Here is a 17,715-nt window from a genome sequence, read left to right on the forward strand (position 1 = left end):
ATAGCCTTTTGTATACCCTAAAGTCAGATTTACATTCACATGCACTGCCTTGGGAATAAACAAACAAAAAATTTTGTGTGGTATTAAATCCCTATGCTAAGAACTAACCACTGAAGGTCTACTATAAAATCAAACATCTGTAATACGTATGGGAGTAACTGGCTTTCATGAAGATGCTCTCCCTTTTCTCTGAGGTAGCTATGAACAGAAAAAAAGCCAGTGCCTAATCAACAAGACCCACTTCACCCAGCAGCATTTCTCCACTAACACCATGAGCTGCAAATTATCTGAGACAGTGAAATCCACACAAAGCCTTTACCATTTCTTCTGCGCCTCCAGCTGTAGGTCCATAAAACACCTTATACTGCCGAGGACTTCCTTCTGCATGATCCCATCGAATGTTCAGAGTACTAGTGGTTGGGTCATAAATTAGCAGGTTCTTCACAGTAGTGAGAGGTTCTGAAATACATTAATGAGCTGTCAGAAATGTCATATCACATGCTTAATAGTTCATGTTAAATATTATTTGTTTTCATTAATCAGAACAAACCACGACACCCATTCAACAGCATAAGGAATGCTAAATATAATAAGAAAAAAATCTTTTTTAACACTATTTTAGAATTACACAATGAGTTCATTAGGAATGTTTGGTTCCTTCCTCACCAAACACATTGTTATGTCTTTGTATTGCAGGCTCAAAAGTAAACTAAGTACAAATGAACGAATAACCTTATAGTTAAATAATCAATTAATTTAAAATAGTGAATTGGTTTTATGCCTGAAATGCCTCTGGTAGTAAATCACTCAGAGCTTTCTATAGCATGATCAAAACAACACTGTCCATGTAAAATGGTGGAGTCTCAAAGTGCATACTGTAAAGCTTCTGAACTGGAGGTGCTAACAGGAAAATAGCAAGCTTTACTTAGCAACACACGTATGAGAGTTACCTGCCTTCAGATATTTTGAAGATGTTTACTAAATTGTGGCATAAAACAAACAGATTAAGATGAGGAATAAGTTCCATAGTAGCAGTAGGGTTTCTCTCAGCCCTAAAAGCTCGGTGCCCAGTTTAAGGTGGTTGCCCAAGGTTTCTCTACAGCCTTACAGGCTTACAGGCAGACTTACAGGCCTTACTTTAGATACTTGAAACCCACCAAAGGACAAATTACAGCTACATATGGGATGAATTTCACCACAATATTTTTTGTCAGCCAATTTGAAAAGTAATAAATCAATGTTGTTTCACACCTAAAAAGAAAATTCCAAGAAGTTACTTACTGGTCCTGCCTCTTCCTGTCATTCGTCCCCCTTCCCCATCTGCATACATTGATGACACAGTAATAGCGTATGGTGTATCAGGCTGCAGCTTCTGTATCACCACACTGTTCTGCCGCCCTCCAACCATAGTCTGCAGTAAAACAAAAGAAAAGAATTATAATCCCTTTTATTCTGCCCCTGTTATGCTTAATGTTATATAAACATTTGACATGGAGTGGAAAACCATATGATATATCATATGCTGCACGCTCTTGTGACTGACACTGACAGTAGACATTGAACAATAATAATATTTAGTACTTATTCACTTTAGCAAGTTTAGACAGTCCAGTGACACAAAGCCAGTATTCTTTAAGACCTCCAAACTTGCATATAAACACAACTATATATCAATTGCTAGATCTGTGCCAATAAAAAACTTTTCTAAATTTTACCTTAAATATTTCAGTGGGGACATTGCTACTGCATTCCTAGAAACTACAGTTTAGTCAAATACCACAGTAACAAAAGAAGCAGACATGGAATTATTCTCATATGACCAAGAATTACTTGCAGATTGACATTAAAATGTCATGAACAGAGCACGAATGTTCTGTGTGCTCTCCTTAAAAAGAGGTGTCTTCTCAACTTCCACTTCTGGATGCTATCCCATTGTGAATAAAGTCTATTAATTCTATTCTTTGCACAAAGTTCGACAGAATGATCATAATTCTTTTTTTACTCCAGTACTGGTAATTCATTACAGATACTAGTTAACCTTACTGATGTTCCTCAGTCTTCTAGTGATTTCTCACTAAACTTACATTTAACTATTCAATTCATTCAACAGTTCAACAACCTCAACTGAAATGCATGTTGTTCAGAAGAGGGTAAAAATGGATGTGAAACTGATTCTAAAGTAAACATTCCTAGATACGCTTCTGAACACGTGTGATCTCCAATTACTGGAATAAGCTAAATGAGTGTGGCTCTCATATGAGACTGCTCCTCTGAGTCATTTGGCAGTAACTATAACAGCTTCCCACTGCAGAACAGGGCATTTTTAAGTAGCCCACATTTCTGATAAACAGGCTGGCTGAATTACTGTTCCCAGGCTGTGTTGCGTAGGCTGTCAGTAGTCAACACAGCTCTTGCTGATGACACAAGGAAAGTTGGCTGATCATAAAGTACTGACTCTCCCTGTCATCACAGCTGCTCAATCAAAAGACACTAAAAATACCTCAAACACTTCCCTAACTTATGTTTTGCATGGATTCATTTTTGCAACTGCTACTTCTGGGTGGTTATTCTGTCCCTAGTGTGGTCCACAGTATGTTCCATGGCAAAATCCCTCTGGTAGCACATGAGCCACACTCTGAAAACAGAAAATTCTGGATTATGGAAGTAGTCATGGTAGTTCATATTGTTGTGACAACTATATGTCTGTGACTTCTAGCCTCACGTGCTGTTTGACTTGTTACTCAACACATTTTAGCTTTATTCTAGTTATATGTATAGATCCTATGATTTTCAGGAAAAAAAGCTGTATCCAAAGTTATTATTCATCCATAGAAAGTATTCTATATTGCATTTGAAAGTGGAGAAGGAAAAAGATGGGAATATATACCCGTTTACTATAAATTTTAATCTTCATCTAAAAGGTGATTAACATATACACCATTGTGCTTTGAAAATAAGTTAATTCTAATGGGTTACTTTGCAGAACTATCATTTCTGGTTGAGTAACTGAAGCTCTCCAAAATTAGTTACCGACTGTTCAGCGCCATCCCCACTGATAGGCTGGTAAAGGATTCTGTATCTCTGCACTCGACCACTAGCAGGATCCCACTTCACAGTCAAACTGTGTGAAGTTGCATTATACACCTGAAGGTTTCGTGGGCCACTCTTTGGGGCTGAGAAAAACAATAAAGAAAAGAACAAATGTGCAATTCAAGCAAAAAGCACAGACAAACACCTCATTCATACTTTTAAGACTGCATGAATGTCTCAGCAAGAGCAAAATGTATTAAGTACAAGACAACATCAACTGTAATGTTTATAAAGTAATAAACATGTTGTAACCTAGTGTTCAATATTTGTCCAAAAACACAGACTTTTGTGTTTTGTCCAAACACAGTTTGTCCAAACACAGTTTGTCCAAAAACACAGATCTTAGCTTTTCAATGTCAACATCCACCGCAGTTTAGAGAAAGGTAATAAAGCCATACCTGAAAATTCAGATTCTTACCTTGTGTGGTGATAGGTACCAAAGGTACTAAAAAAAAAATAGAAAGCGTTTTCAGAATTCTTGTATGTGTATGCCTTCTGCTTTAACAACTCTGAATAACAATATGCAGAAATACTTCATTTACTTACATGTTCGTTCGCTGCCAATGAGGTCATCACTTTCTGATTCATCAGGATAAATGGCAGTAACTGAGATATCATATAATGTATCTGGATTCAGATTTTCAAAGACCAAACTGTTGTCATCTCCATTTAAAATAGTCTTGTGGAGAAATTAAAACAAACATACAAATAAATAAATAAATAAATAAATAAAAACAGAGCAAACCAAGAGAGTGGGATATAACCGAGTAACTTTTTACACAGTAACATCACTACACATGTCTGTAACTATGTGTTCTACACTTCCTCACTCAATTTCCATTGAGCTCAACAGGAGGGCTTGCAAGTTATAGGTTATATATTAAATACATTTTCGATTTTAGAGACTGCCCACAAAATCTTACAATGACTGACTATTCTTACCTCATGTTTTTCTGATCTTCCATAGGGTCCCCAGGTTATTCTATATAGAGAGACATCTGGAGCTCCATGATCCCAAGTTCCTCTGAAACTATTTGTGGTTATATCTGTGATTCTGAGATTGACAGGTGCTGGCACAGGCTCTATTATGAGAAAAGGAAAAGTATTTCAGAAAATGTAACTACAAAATAAACACAGTTGAACAACAGAAATACTCAGATAGACAAAGAATTAAGAAGATTATGCAGAATATTTATCTCTCAGTTACCATACTTCTAATGACTATAACAAAGTCCTGTAGTATAACTCACCCCACCTATAATAAGCAAATTGTCCTTCTTAGGTTCACATCACTAGGTCATCACCTGATAAAACAGATGTAGCTCTAGTGACCTCAATAGAGGATAAATGTCGCATGCCTAGTCACAACAACTGCAGTTCTAGCTCTTATATTTTGGAGTCAGAAGGAGTGATTATAAACTCACACACACAAAGGTCAAGCTCCTACATGAGTTTTTTCCAGATCTTAAAATTCTTTATATAAGCCAACTGAGTCACGATTGAATTAGACCCCTTATTTAGAAAGAATTCATAGGGGTTAACTGCAGGTTAAGGAAGCTAAATTTTATAGTCAACAGGAAGAAATGAGTAAATAGGTTTAACCAGAGAATTAAACAAAAATTAATTTCTTTTTCCTTACAGATACATTCACACAAACCCACAGCTATAAAAGAAAGGCTAGCATAAAGGCAAACAAATAAACCCTCACAAACATTTTTTAACACACCAGGCTACAAAATTAAAAACTGGATAAAAGAAGGAAAAAAAAAGAAAGAAAGAGAAAGAGAGAGAGAGCATCTGCATGTTTTTTCTCTTTTTTCCCATACCAGACTGAGAGGCATTGATAAGGGAACATTGCTCATTTCTGCTCTAGCTCTTCTAGTTAGCTATCTTCCTAAATCACACTCCTAGATCAGGATGAGAACTTTCCTGATAACAGCTTTCTCCCTTCAGTCTGTCACATCCCTTGTAGGGAGACTGGCTCTTACCATTTATGCAACTCTATTTTCTTGACTGTATTTGTTGAGATTTCTCAGATGCTGTCTTTATCATTCTATAAAAGTACAGACTGGTTCTAGCATTCCATGGTACAAAAAAATCCTTTCAATCAGAAGCAAGATCATTTCCATCTAATCCTCTAGCATATGTTCCATCTTCCTACTCACTTTCCTAGATTCCTGCATAGACTTGCTAAATCTTTCCTCTGCCCTCATATTTTCTTACTATGCCTCCTTCAGCCTCTAAACTGAAGTAATTTTGTTTCAGTTGCTGGTCTGTCCCCTCTCTGCAAACTGCAAGCTCCGTGTTTACTGCAGTAAGATACTGAATTCATCTAAGATTTCCTGGGATTTATATATTGCAAATAATGCTACAGATACAAGTAAACTATTTGTTACACAGATTAAATTATAATTCCACTTAAACTCAGTAATATATTACAACACACACAACTTAAATAGAACATAAGGCAAAAATAACCACAAGAAGAATTCATAGGAAAACTTACGAGTGACAGCTTCTGCGTTTATCGGTAGGGATTCCCCTTCATCGTACACAGCAACAACTTTTATATTATACAGTGTTTGGGAGGAAAGGTCAGAGAGAGTAGTGCTGGTTTTCAGTCTGTCAATTTCCACCTAAGAATAAAAACAGCAACTTAACAGTTGTAAATTGCTCTATTTCTTACTCTGCATTTGTCAGAAATTCCTGTACTGAAAAACAGAAAAGTATTCTGCACTAAGCTTTGGCATTAACCCCTAAATTTACACCAGAATAATGAGTGCTACCTACCTACTCCCTTGCAAAGCATATTTTCTCAAGTACTAGTAAATTTGTGGATCTTTCACTGCTTCATTCTTTTGGAAATGAGGATGCTGACTGCATCTCGAAAATTTCCCTTCCCTTACAAAAGCACATTTAGTCTTCCAAGAGCTAGCAGTGCAATTATGGAAGGCTTGCAGATACTCAAAGACATCTCTAACAATGCTCACACATATTCAGACAGCGGGTGAAAGGGGCTAATATACCTTTATTCCATAATCCTGTCTTCCCACTGTAAACTTGGCAAGATAACACTTAAGTGTTAAGCAAGTGTTAAGCTCTTGCCAAAGAGTAGCAATGCCTATTTATCAAAGCACAGAAAAATTCTCCAGTTTGAGGACTTTTCCTGTCTGGAGGAAGGAAAAGAGGGGAGTACCAAACAAAATCTCTCTTGTACTTATTCATTTTCCAGTTTACTCTTTACCTGACTGCAATCATCATGAACTGATATTCTTTATTCTCGGTGGTAGTTTATAATCCTAATTTTGCTATTATCTTAGTAACCTAGCTCCTCAAAATAAAATCACCTTCTAGTACTTTCAAAAACATTCCTGACATTTACCTCCTTCACATCAGCTTCATCAGCTATTTTGTATCTTAGGATGTATTTTCGAACTTTCCCTGGGGCAGGATCCCAAAGGATATTCATACTGCTGTGAGTAACATCCTGAATTGTTAAGCCTCTGGGTCCAGGTAAAGGTACTGTAAAAATAATTAGTAAGTGAAAATGCTATTCAAGGCAGAGGTATAGGTCTCTCACAGAAGGAAATATATTCTTTTAATGCATTTCATTGAAATGGAGGCAATAACTTTCTGAGGAGTTCAAAGCTCTGGTCACTGTATGAGCCCACTGTCCCAGCAATAAGCATAATAGCTATGAACTATGGTAGCTTCACCTTTGTAAATTATAAGCACAATAATTTGAGAAGTATCAGTGATTAAGATCATAACTTTTGATGACAACAGCCACTTTTGATGACAACAGCCACTTTTTATGTATGGTTGAGGGTTCAACATTTTTTAAGAACATACGAATATGCAGACTGCATGCATCTAGCCCAGAACTATGCCTCTTACAGTAGAAAATTTTAAGGAAAAGTATAAAAATAAGCCATGTTTAAATAATTTTTTCTTGACATGACATGTTTTCTTATAAATTTCTATACTTAAGAGAATGTCTGAATTTGGAAATAAGGCTTTTAAGTTAATGCAAGCAAAATTGAGACCTTTAAAAACCCTATAACCTCAAGATTTGAAATCCAAATTCCTTCAATATTCAAGGAGAAAACTCTTTTATTCCCCTTTTAATAGTTGGTCTCTTTCCATTGAAATTGACATTAAGATCTTTTGGAAATGTATGAGTATCAGAAAAATACATAAAACACAGAAAAGATGATCTTCTAAACAAAACAGAATACATAAAAACTGTTGTATGAAATAAAATCAAAAGCAAATGTTGCTGAAGCATTAACAAAGCAAAAATCAAGATGCCCATACATGTAACTTCCTGGGTGGTGAGTGGGTCACTGGTCATATCACCAAACAATACATAAGCTGTTAAAGTGTACTCAGTGTTGGGAATGAGATCTACCAGCTGCACCTCATTGACTGATGGTCCAACACGCATCTGCACATGAAAAGTAACACACCATGTTTAAAAAATTAAGAAAGCAATGGCAGAAATACAAGCAATGATTTAACTGCATGGGAATTTTGTTTGTGAGATTCACAGTATATTTACAGCTTCCTGACTGATGTCACTGTATACAATATCCCAGTAAGTTCACAGTGCTTCAAGAAGTACAAGCCAGTCTCTCTTGACTACAATGGCAGGTCAAGAAAACCTTCAGTTTTTCTTAATTTATTTTTGGTAGAGTACAGGAAGTAATGACAAATTCTCTCACCTCTTTTTCTGTGGTTGGGACTGTGGCATTCGCAGGTTCATATGTTAACAAATAACCAGTAGCCCCATTGAGAGGTTCCCATCTCACTCGCATGGAAGTTGATCCAATATCATAAACATTCAAGTTTCTAACTGAAGAAATTGGCACTGTCAAATAAAACACATATTAATTTATTTCCTTCAGCTTTTTCACTTTTGATGTTTCACATCAAAGATAGCACCACTGAGAATATTGCACATAGGTATTAGGGTACTTTGTGGGTAATAGAAAGTGATCTGCAAGTAGTGGTATTTTAAGTGGTGCTTAGTTTAAGAATGAAGTAATGGTCATCATATTTTGAATGTGTATAGCAAACCTGTGGCACACAGTTAAAACTATCTTACAAGACTACACTGGAACACTTGAATATTCTAAAAAGCAATATTGACTCATATGAATGCTCTAATACGAAACAACATGGCAGTTTTGGGATCTGTACTTCTAAAAGGGTTTTTGTACTTTTTTCTTGTTTTCTGTATTTCTCAAATTATTACACATAAAAATACCACAGAATTCATAAAAATCATGTACATACTTTAAGGGTTTATGACAAGCCTAGTAAAAAACAATAAAAAAAGTGAAATGAACATGTAATATTCAATATTCTTAGAGGGAGAAAAGTCACCCTATGTTGCATTCAGCTTAAATATACCTAAATTTAATCATGCAGACAGCTAACAGAAACATGACTAAGCTCTGTCTTGTAGAAAAGATAAAATTATGTTGAACTGTCTTTTTGTTAATTTTATAAAATTAGAATGAATTTTTATAGTATTTTGGCTCCTAGTAACAGGAATTAATTATCTAGCATAAAAATCAAGGAGCATACATTTGTATATGGTCAGATTTCATGTGTGCTTCCCTAATCATGTACAGTAGTGCTTTATGAGTCTGGAAAGAAGCTGGGACAAATGTGTTTTACTACATTGCAGTTTCACTTTGCTAAAGTTTTCCAGCCAAGATCTGAACAATTTGGTCATTCAAATTAGAAATTTTGTTTCCTCTAAGAAGAAAGCTCACAGTTCTACTGGACAGCTCCCCAGGTGCCAAACTGGCTGTAACATATCATACAAGTTCTATTTCTAACTTACAAGTTGTTTCACTGCCGATTAGAGGTTCACTGCTTTCATCTTCTACCACAGAAAACACGTTAACAACATATTCTGTTTCAGGTTTCAGATCTTTCAGAACTGTCGTAGTTTCCATCCTACTTACATAAAACTACATCAAAGAGAAGCAATGTTAACCACTGTACAACAAATGAACTTGTAATCTTATCTCTAAGATTTAAAAAAAATATTTGTGAAACTCTTCAGAAATCATTGGTATGGAACTAAAAATATGTATGGTCTTAATCTTCTATGTGTTTTGGCAGACAAATGCTTATTCTCAACAGAGTTGGATATAGCTAGCAGCACTCACTGTGCATCCTGCTTTTACACGTTTCACACTTCTATATTACTCAGCAACATAAGTAAAGTGCCAGAGGTACATGTTACATCTTTGGAAAGAAGTTTTAAACCTCCAGGATAATCTAGATGGTTACAGCACATGGCATTAACAACACTGCCGAACACAAAAACCAGCAAACAAGCTGTAAAGTCATTGTGCAATGGAATGGCTGCTCTAACCTTAATCAAACTCCAAATCCTGAGATCATAATTTACTAAGACTAAATTCTCCCTGTGCCAAATCTGAGTTAAGATTTAAAAGCCACATTCAGAGACTGGAAATTCAGAGATAGGTACACAGAGGTGCCTAACTTCAGTCTTTTAAACCCTGCTCTGGCTGGTTAAAGTGAGTGATGAGCAGTTCAGATTGCCTGAACCAGGGCTGCTGGTTACTGGCTCTCTGCATAGAGAAGTAATGACCACAGGATGAGTTTGACCCTGTGCATTAAGCAGTTTGGAGGATATGCTTAGGCATAGATTCCAAGTGCCATCACATAATATTAACCAAAGCAGTAGCTTACTGTATCACTCACTGGTTTTGGGTTTTTTTTTTACTAACAAGAAAATGTACTAAAAGGATGGTAAGCCTACACCTGAGTATGCTCAGAAAATTTCTGCTGCAGGCTTATTTAAACCAGTATATGACAGTGGAATATGAACAGAAAGGAACTGCTATAAATACCAGTCAACTATTTTAAAGATATACGTCTTTCTCCCGAATTCATGATTTTAAAACAATCAAAGTAACCTTTATGCTCCTACTTTTTGTAATTTTGAGTATCATTTATGAGTCTTGATATTATTGACCTTGGGGGCCTTTTTTCATTTACTCTTACACCATACACAGCACAAACTTCAGAATGACATTAGTGTATTGCAAAGGTCCAAGGTTATCATAGGCAATGTCAGAGATGAACATATAGTACTAACCCGTTGAGGGCTACCTCCAGAGGTAGGGTAATATTCAACTCTGTATCTATCAACACTCTCAGGAGGTGGACTCCATCTCAGTCTGAAAGAGCGAGGTGTCACTTCTGAAATAACTAGGTTAGAGGGAGGTGGCAAATCACCTACAAGTGGAAGTAAATTTCAAAATTAATTTATCTTATATCATCAGGAATAAAAACACTAGACAAAAAACGCTTGGGGAAAAAAAAAACTTTAGGTACTTGCTTATGATTCTGTTTCCTCAGAATTTCTTAAAACAACTGTGTGAAGATAGCTCACGTCACACTCAAGACCAAATAAGCTCCCTATCATTCCTACTCTATCTTCAACACCAGTGTTTCACTGGACAACCATCAGCTAGCATTACTGTTTTTCTATGCTCAGAACTGATTTTGGGCTCTCAGACATTAATAATGGAAAAAAAAACGGGGCTGCTGAAATTTTCCTTACTGGAGAAGTGTCATCAAAGAATCTGCAACAATGAGCAAAAAGAGGTGACACACTGAGCAACATACTTCCTGACTCTGAGAGAAAAGAAGGCACATCCAGCCATGTCATGCTGTGTTAGGTATAATACAGTCATTGTTGAAAAGAAAGAAAGAACCCCTGCAGGGTAGTCCAGGTGGTCTGCCTAACTTCCTCACACCAGCAGCTGAAAAAACAGCCCAAGGCTACACAGTGTTCCCAGTAAGTAATAAAAGGAATCTGCAGTGCAAGCACATAAATGGAAAAAGGATGAATTAGATTGAAAAAATTATGTACCTGGACCTTTCACACTATTACACAGATTCGTGGTTACATCATCAACAATGTTAGCCAGGAAGGAGAAATCTGCAACATTGTAAGCATGGATGTCATCTGGATCTGTTGCAATCTGCTTCAATTCATTTTCATCCGCATTTTTAATACCTTTCAGAGAAGACATGAAAACAAAACTTGTTATAAATTGTGGCTATGAAGCATAGTGCTATGAATATAAGCCCCTAAACACATTATTTGAATTCCTTTTTAGGTACTTATGTATGTAGCCACTTCTCTGTGCACGTAGCAGATGGGCAGGAAGGGGCTGGTGCACGTCACCTCTTCACTTACCAATTGCATAAAGTTCCACTCCTTCATCTCTGAGTCTTCTTGAAGGGATAACTACATCATCTTGTGATTTGCCATCAGTGATGAGAACACCAATTTTGCGAGCTCTGGGCCTTAAGCCTGCATCTTGTTTGAAGTTGTTTTTTAAGATGAAATCCAAGGCCATTCCTAGAACAATACAAAGAAAGTAACCATCACTATAAATTATTTCCATATGCTACTCATGGCAGAGTATTTCATCCTGGTGATTTCACTCCAACATCATCATTCCACAATTTACTTCCCCCTAGAAGCACCTGGAACCTAATTGCAGCCTATCATCTAGACTTACCAGCAACTGATACTATTTCAGCCATGTCAGTCTCTAATTTCTGACTTTTTAGGTATCACCCTCCTATCTGATCTCCTCTAGCCTCCTGCGAGGTCCTCACCTTGTCTTCATCTCAACCCTGACATAGAATCATAGAATCATAGAATAGTTAGGACTGGAAAGGACCTCAAGATCATCTAGTTCCAACCCCCCTGCCATGGGCAGGGACACCTCACACTAAACCATATCACCCAAGGATTCATCCAACCTGGTCTTGAACACTGCCAGGGAGGGAGCATTCACTACCTCCCTGGGCAACCCATTCCAGTACCTCACCACCCTAACAGTAAAGAATTTCTTCCTTATATCCAATCTAAACCTCCCTTGTTTAAGTTTTAACCCATTATCCCTTGTCCTGTCACTACAGTCCTTAATGAATAGTCCCTCCCCAGCATCCCTATAGGCCCCACTTCAGATACTGGAAGGCTGCTATGAGGTCTCCAAGCAGCCTTCCCTTCTCCAGGCTGAACAGCCCCAACTTTCTCAGCCTGTCTTCATAGAGGAGGTGCTCCAGTCCCCTGATTATCCTCGTGGCCCTCCTCTGGACTTGGTCTAACAGTCCCATGTCCTTTTTATGTTCAGGACACCAGAACTGCACACAATACTCCAGGTGAGGTCTCATGAGAGCAGAGTAGAGGGGCAGGATCACCTCCTTTGACCTGCTGGTCACTCTCCTTTTGATGCAGCTCAGGATACGGAACATGGACATGGAACTTCCTTTTCTTGTTCTCATATGCAGAGAGATAATTTGACATCACCCAAGCTGTGCTCCACCACATTTCCCCAGACTTTCACTGAGTTTATATGTCTATGCTATGCCTGCTCTTTTCCAAACATACTGAACTGTAAGGCCCTTTCATTATGGACAAATTTGAACTCACTGAACAATACTGAGGTCATCTATTAGAATTATTTTTATTGGAGCTTAAGGAAAATCCTGGTAGTATGACATACCTGTTAGAGTATTGCCTCCTTTGTATGGTAAGTTGGCTACAGCCTCTAACAAAGCCTGTTTGGTTCGGTAGGCATTGAGATTCCATTCTGTTCTGGGATCTCCACTATACTGTGCAAGACCTGGTAAAAAAGCCATTGTCACTCAGTTATTATGTGGCTGTGCAGCAGTTACACCTCATTTTCCCTCCAACATATGAGGACTTACCAATCTGTACTTTGTCAGGACCAATATCAAAAACTTCAACAATACGAGCGATGAAGTTTCTGATAGTTTTAAAATTTGGCCGCCCGATACTCCATGAGCCATCCACCAGCAGCACAATATCAGCTTCTGCTCTGGTTCTACATTCTAAACCTGCCATGTCAACCAGAAAAATACAACCTTAGTATGATAGCTTTAAATCAGAAAAACATATCCTTAGCAAGATAACTTTCTTTCTTCATCCTTTTATATGACATATGTCATGAGTTAGCTTCCAAAGTAGCTCTAGTTTTATTCACTGGCACTCTGTCAAGTATGACCTATTTGTGAACATTATTCACACTAGTCACTGGTTCCATGGCAAAAGCTGTATAAATTTCTTCATGTATGTTTCCTTTTATAAATAAGCCTTTTTAAATGCTAAGGCCAGTCTTCTTCTGTTTTTGCCCTGTCATTATATGTTTTGGTCTTTAAAGATGGTTGAGAACTTGATTTCAGAAGTTTTGTAAAAGATTACTAAACTGACTACTGCTATGGCAGTGGCCATTATCAAATTTACAGTACCTTAGTATGTCATGGATAACTAAACTTTTAACTATGTAATGCAGGATTTAATAGCATATATTACAACCATTTTCAAATAAATAACATTTCTGAATTTTCAGGGGAAAAAGACATAGTAATACAAGTGGTATAGAAGTTTGCACATACCAGAAAGAAAGAACACAATTTAGGGAAGATACACAAATATAAACACAAGTCAAGAGATAAAGAGGGGACAAGAGCAAACATTTATATAAAGCTGCAATGTTCTGAAAAGGAAGGAAGTTGTTCCAGATATCTTCAGTTTACAACTTACAGAATAAAATACACATCATATTGTTTTCATCACAAGGAAAATCACAAAAAAATTATACAAAACAGAAAGACACAGTAATTTTATCCACAGCCATTTGCAAAAATAAAAAATAAATCCTTGCTCTCTCTCTTTTCCTGTAGATTGTGTTACCAGCTGCAAATTTTCTGGCTTCCTGCCATCAGAGCTTCTGGTCTTTATATGGAAGAAATCCCATTGAGAAAAATCAGCCACACTCATCACAGTTGAAAGATATTGTGATTTCATATATGTTCCACATAATTGATCCAACACTGTAGACTCATGAATATAACTATTCCATGTACCTGGGGGTTAAAAGTATGATCCTCTTCTGCATAGAAAATATAGATCTAGTCTTTAGTCAGGACAATAAAATCAGTTGGGAATACGGTTTAAATAAAATCATATTAGTACAAAAACTTGCATGCATAACTTTAATATGGCAGTTACAATTAGCTTCATGTACAATATAAAAGTTAAACTATTTTGACTTTTCTTTTTCTTCCAACTACCATAGTTCCCCACATGGAAAATTCTAGCAAAGGCACCAGACCTAGGGTGATTTTTTTCTTCTATCAAAAAATAATGTGCTATTATATTTACAGGATCAGATATAAAATTCATTTTTCCTATTAACCATGACTCAAATCCATGCATTAGTAAACCTAATTAGCTTAAAGACAATATCAGTGAAGACAGATACTACAGCTGTCATAATAAAAACTAACAAACCACTCTAGGTACAATTACTTTTCTGCCAGAGTTGTTACGACTTTAATGTCACTGATGACCTGTTATGTACTTTTTTCAATTTTACTCTCTTGCTTTAGACAGAAAGAGACAGTAATTAAATAAAAAGTTTCTAAAAATTTTGCAAATAGCATTACATGAGGTATTTTTTACACAGTGGAAAAAGGCATCAGAGAGGTTAAGCGAAAAGAATAAAGGAAACCTTTGGAAACTTTTTCTTTATTTAACTCTGAAAGGCCTTTATAGTTAGGCTATTTCTCCACACCAATTTCTCTCTGATGGTTATGCAAACCTTGAAAGGGCAGAAAAGTCTTTATTTCTGCATGTATACTTGGCTATTTAAAAGCAAAGATCTGATTCTTTATGCTTTTCATGAAGGACAACTGAACCCTGAATTTCTCCTTATCCAGTATCAACTGAGAGTATGGTGAATACAGCTATTAGTATGTCGAGGCCCACTAACCACTCCAAGAGAGCTGCTATCAAAACTATAATTGGAAGGTTTAGCTATGCAGATAGCTGAGAGCACTCAGCAATTGCATTTCTGACCTAAATCTCCTCCTGCTCTAGTAAGAAAAAAAAAATCACAAACTACTCACTGACAGTTGTGTTGAATATAAACTTAAATAATACACAATAATAATAGGACATTCCTAGCTATCACAGATCTTTATTCATGACACCTTAGTCTTAAAAGGAAGAGTCACCATATAAGGACAAGCAAACGCTAAAGATGTGCTTAAAATTCCTTCTTCTGCTCATCTGAACATCCCTGTAGGTGAGCCACATTCTCTGTTCAAGAATTTGACATTATGTGATTTAACATAGATGTGTATGGCTTGAAAATGCAATGCAGACGGCTTTGATTAATCAGCAAAGCATGGGCTCTCTGAGTTATCATCTATGTAAGATCATCCGAAGGGTGCGAAGGACTAGAATCATGAACTGGGACATACTTAATGGTCATTTTAGACCAGGGGCTACGTAATCAGGGTAGGGAGTACACTGAATCCTGTAAATAAATATTTATGTGCATTAGAAATATGATAAGGAAATGCTGGTCTTTTTTTTTTAATTATGTTTACCTCTAGATAAAAATGGCTCCGAAGTAGTATCTGAAAGGGTGGTCATCTCTTGTCCAACCAGGGGGCTGCTCTCTCCTCCTTCAAACATTCCAAAAACATTTACCTTATAGGTAGTTCCTGCCCTGCAACAGTTAAACAAATGTACTGTAACTAAAATGACTTGGCTAGCTAAACACTGACATTTCACTTCTGAAATTCTCACAGAAAAAAAATCCCCCATGGAAAAGAAGGTGCTAAAATGTGAAGCCCAAAGACTACCTTTTGCGCAAAACAGCGAAGTTTTGATGCTATTAAAAGCTGATTCTAGATTCTACACTTAAATTTATAGCCTTCTTCTTTCAAATACTTTAAGACTTAGAGCTCGGGGACAATGCATCCCAACACAGGAAAAACCACTTGGAGCATGGATAAGCAAGTTGCTCCTGGACAAACTCACATACTAAAAGGATGCCTACAGAGGGTGAAAAGGGTAGCCTTGGCGGAATACAGAGAAATTTTCTCAGTAGCCAGGGATCAGGTTAGGATAGCTGAAGTCTGGCCAGAGACATCAAAGACAACAACAAAAGCTTCTATAGAAGACAAAAAAGCTAGGGAAAATGTGGGCACTCTCTGGAAGGAAATGATGATTTTTAAGCTCCCTTCCAACCCAAACCATCCTATAATACTAAGACTTTTAATGATCAAATTTCTAATATATTTAGTATATTTGCATAACAGATTCTGGCATGATCTGAAGCCTACTTTATAAATCCAGGCCTGATTTATCTGAGAAAATGGATCAAGAACTAAACTAATGGGTTTTTTAATAAACATGAGGTAAGGAACTTTTGGGAGGAAACTTTAGAAATCCCAACATTTTCCAGTATCCCAGATATAGCTTTCTCATATGCAAAACGCAGAATACAGGATCTGCTCCTTTAGTTCCTGTCAGAACACCACAAGTGATGTGAATGAATAATCTTAGAAAGAGCCCTGCCAGGTGCTTTGCAGAGACTGCATAACAAGATCCTCATAGCTTATTGACAAAATTACTTTTTTTCTTACTTCTGCCAAGAGTTTCAATACAAGATCACGATTAAACAAAACTCCAAAATAAAGTTATGAACAAAAAAAAAAGATATTGATTATTATCCATACCTAAGCTCCTCCAATACGACTGTGCTGTCATATGGCCCCACTATTAATTCTCCAAGACTCCCATTGTCTTCTGTAGGGTGGAAAGTTACTTTGTACCCCTTCACTCGCCCGGGAGCTGGCTCCCATGTTACTCGGAAGCTTGACATAGTTGAATCAGAAGTTCTCAGATTTCGAGGTGGCTTAAAGGGTGACGCTGCAAGGATGGGGAAAAGGGGTTTAAATGAGGTCTGCTTACAGAAAAAAAAAAAAAATCAGCAAGTATGCTCTTATGTAAAAATCATTATGAAAATCCAGTATTAATGGCAGTCCTAAACTCTTCGTACCTTTCCATTGACATAAAGTCAAGCATCAAGAGGTAAAAAATAAGATTTACTTCACTTAATTTTATCTATCTAACCAATAGGTATGCGAGCTAGGCTTGTTATTAAGGTTCCCTCTACAGTCAACAGACTGAGGGATAGATAGTGATTCATCTCACCTATCTTAAACGTCCATCTGATCTTCAGTAAGTGTTGAGAACAGGTGGACTAACAACTGTCAGTCTTTCTCTCTGTTAATTATGGAGCAACTAGATGAGCAGCTTAAGTTAGCCCTCTTTTATACGGCAGTAAATAGATGAGGCATATAGACCAAAAGAGAGAAATGGAAGCAGCTTCCCCTCAAACTAACACTGGAAAAAACAAAAATCACTGCAGGCAAAAAAATCACACCCGACAGTACTCAGTTGCCAATATGACTTCTCAAGCTGCTTCTTTCTTCAGAGCTCTAGGTCCCAGAGGTCAGAGTATGGAGAGAGTGGAAGCAAGGACCCTTTAACAGAAAAGGTCCTGCCAACAGTCCTCTCCCTTTACAGTTTCAGAGCCTGGCACCTCAAGCAACTTCACCAACCACAGGTATGGCAGTATATCAACAAATAATTCTTCAGAGGAGTGCAGCCAAACAGCTTGAGTTTTTTAGGTCAAGAGCAGCTTCCTCTGAAGACTAACAGCTACCCAGTGC

At 37.0% G+C, this 17,715-nt stretch overlaps 1 protein-coding gene across 3 annotated transcripts in view; it reads right to left on the reverse strand.

The window, feature by feature from the left end:
* The window catches only part of COL12A1 (collagen type XII alpha 1 chain), a 101,291-nt gene that overhangs the window by 46,601 nt on the left and 36,975 nt on the right, over positions 1–17,715 (reverse strand). For 2 of the 3 annotated variants that reach the window (XM_031052757.2, XM_031052758.2), the window contains exons 3-18: positions 12,871–13,020; positions 12,666–12,785; positions 11,345–11,509; positions 11,015–11,161; positions 10,235–10,374; positions 8,945–9,074; positions 7,815–7,960; positions 7,408–7,537; positions 6,473–6,612; positions 5,597–5,726; positions 4,033–4,172; positions 3,637–3,769; positions 3,509–3,535; positions 3,031–3,173; positions 1,282–1,411; positions 320–459 (exon numbers count right to left, since the gene is read on the reverse strand). In XM_031052757.2, coding sequence (XP_030908617.2) covers positions 320–459; positions 1,282–1,411; positions 3,031–3,173; positions 3,509–3,535; positions 3,637–3,769; positions 4,033–4,172; positions 5,597–5,726; positions 6,473–6,612; positions 7,408–7,537; positions 7,815–7,960; positions 8,945–9,074; positions 10,235–10,374; positions 11,015–11,161; positions 11,345–11,509; positions 12,666–12,785; positions 12,871–13,020 — 2,111 coding nt within the window. Of the gene's footprint in view, positions 1–319; positions 460–1,281; positions 1,412–3,030; positions 3,174–3,508; positions 3,536–3,636; positions 3,770–4,032; positions 4,173–5,596; positions 5,727–6,472; positions 6,613–7,407; positions 7,538–7,814; positions 7,961–8,944; positions 9,075–10,234; positions 10,375–11,014; positions 11,162–11,344; positions 11,510–12,665; positions 12,786–12,870; positions 13,021–15,579; positions 15,702–16,716; positions 16,910–17,715 lie in introns of all 3 variants that reach the window. The other variant, XM_031052759.2, reaches the window with a different exon arrangement.

This window comes from Melopsittacus undulatus, chromosome 3 (assembly GCF_012275295.1).
Source record: "Melopsittacus undulatus isolate bMelUnd1 chromosome 3, bMelUnd1.mat.Z, whole genome shotgun sequence".
In the NCBI taxonomy this organism is placed as follows: Eukaryota; Metazoa; Chordata; class Aves; order Psittaciformes; family Psittaculidae; genus Melopsittacus; species Melopsittacus undulatus.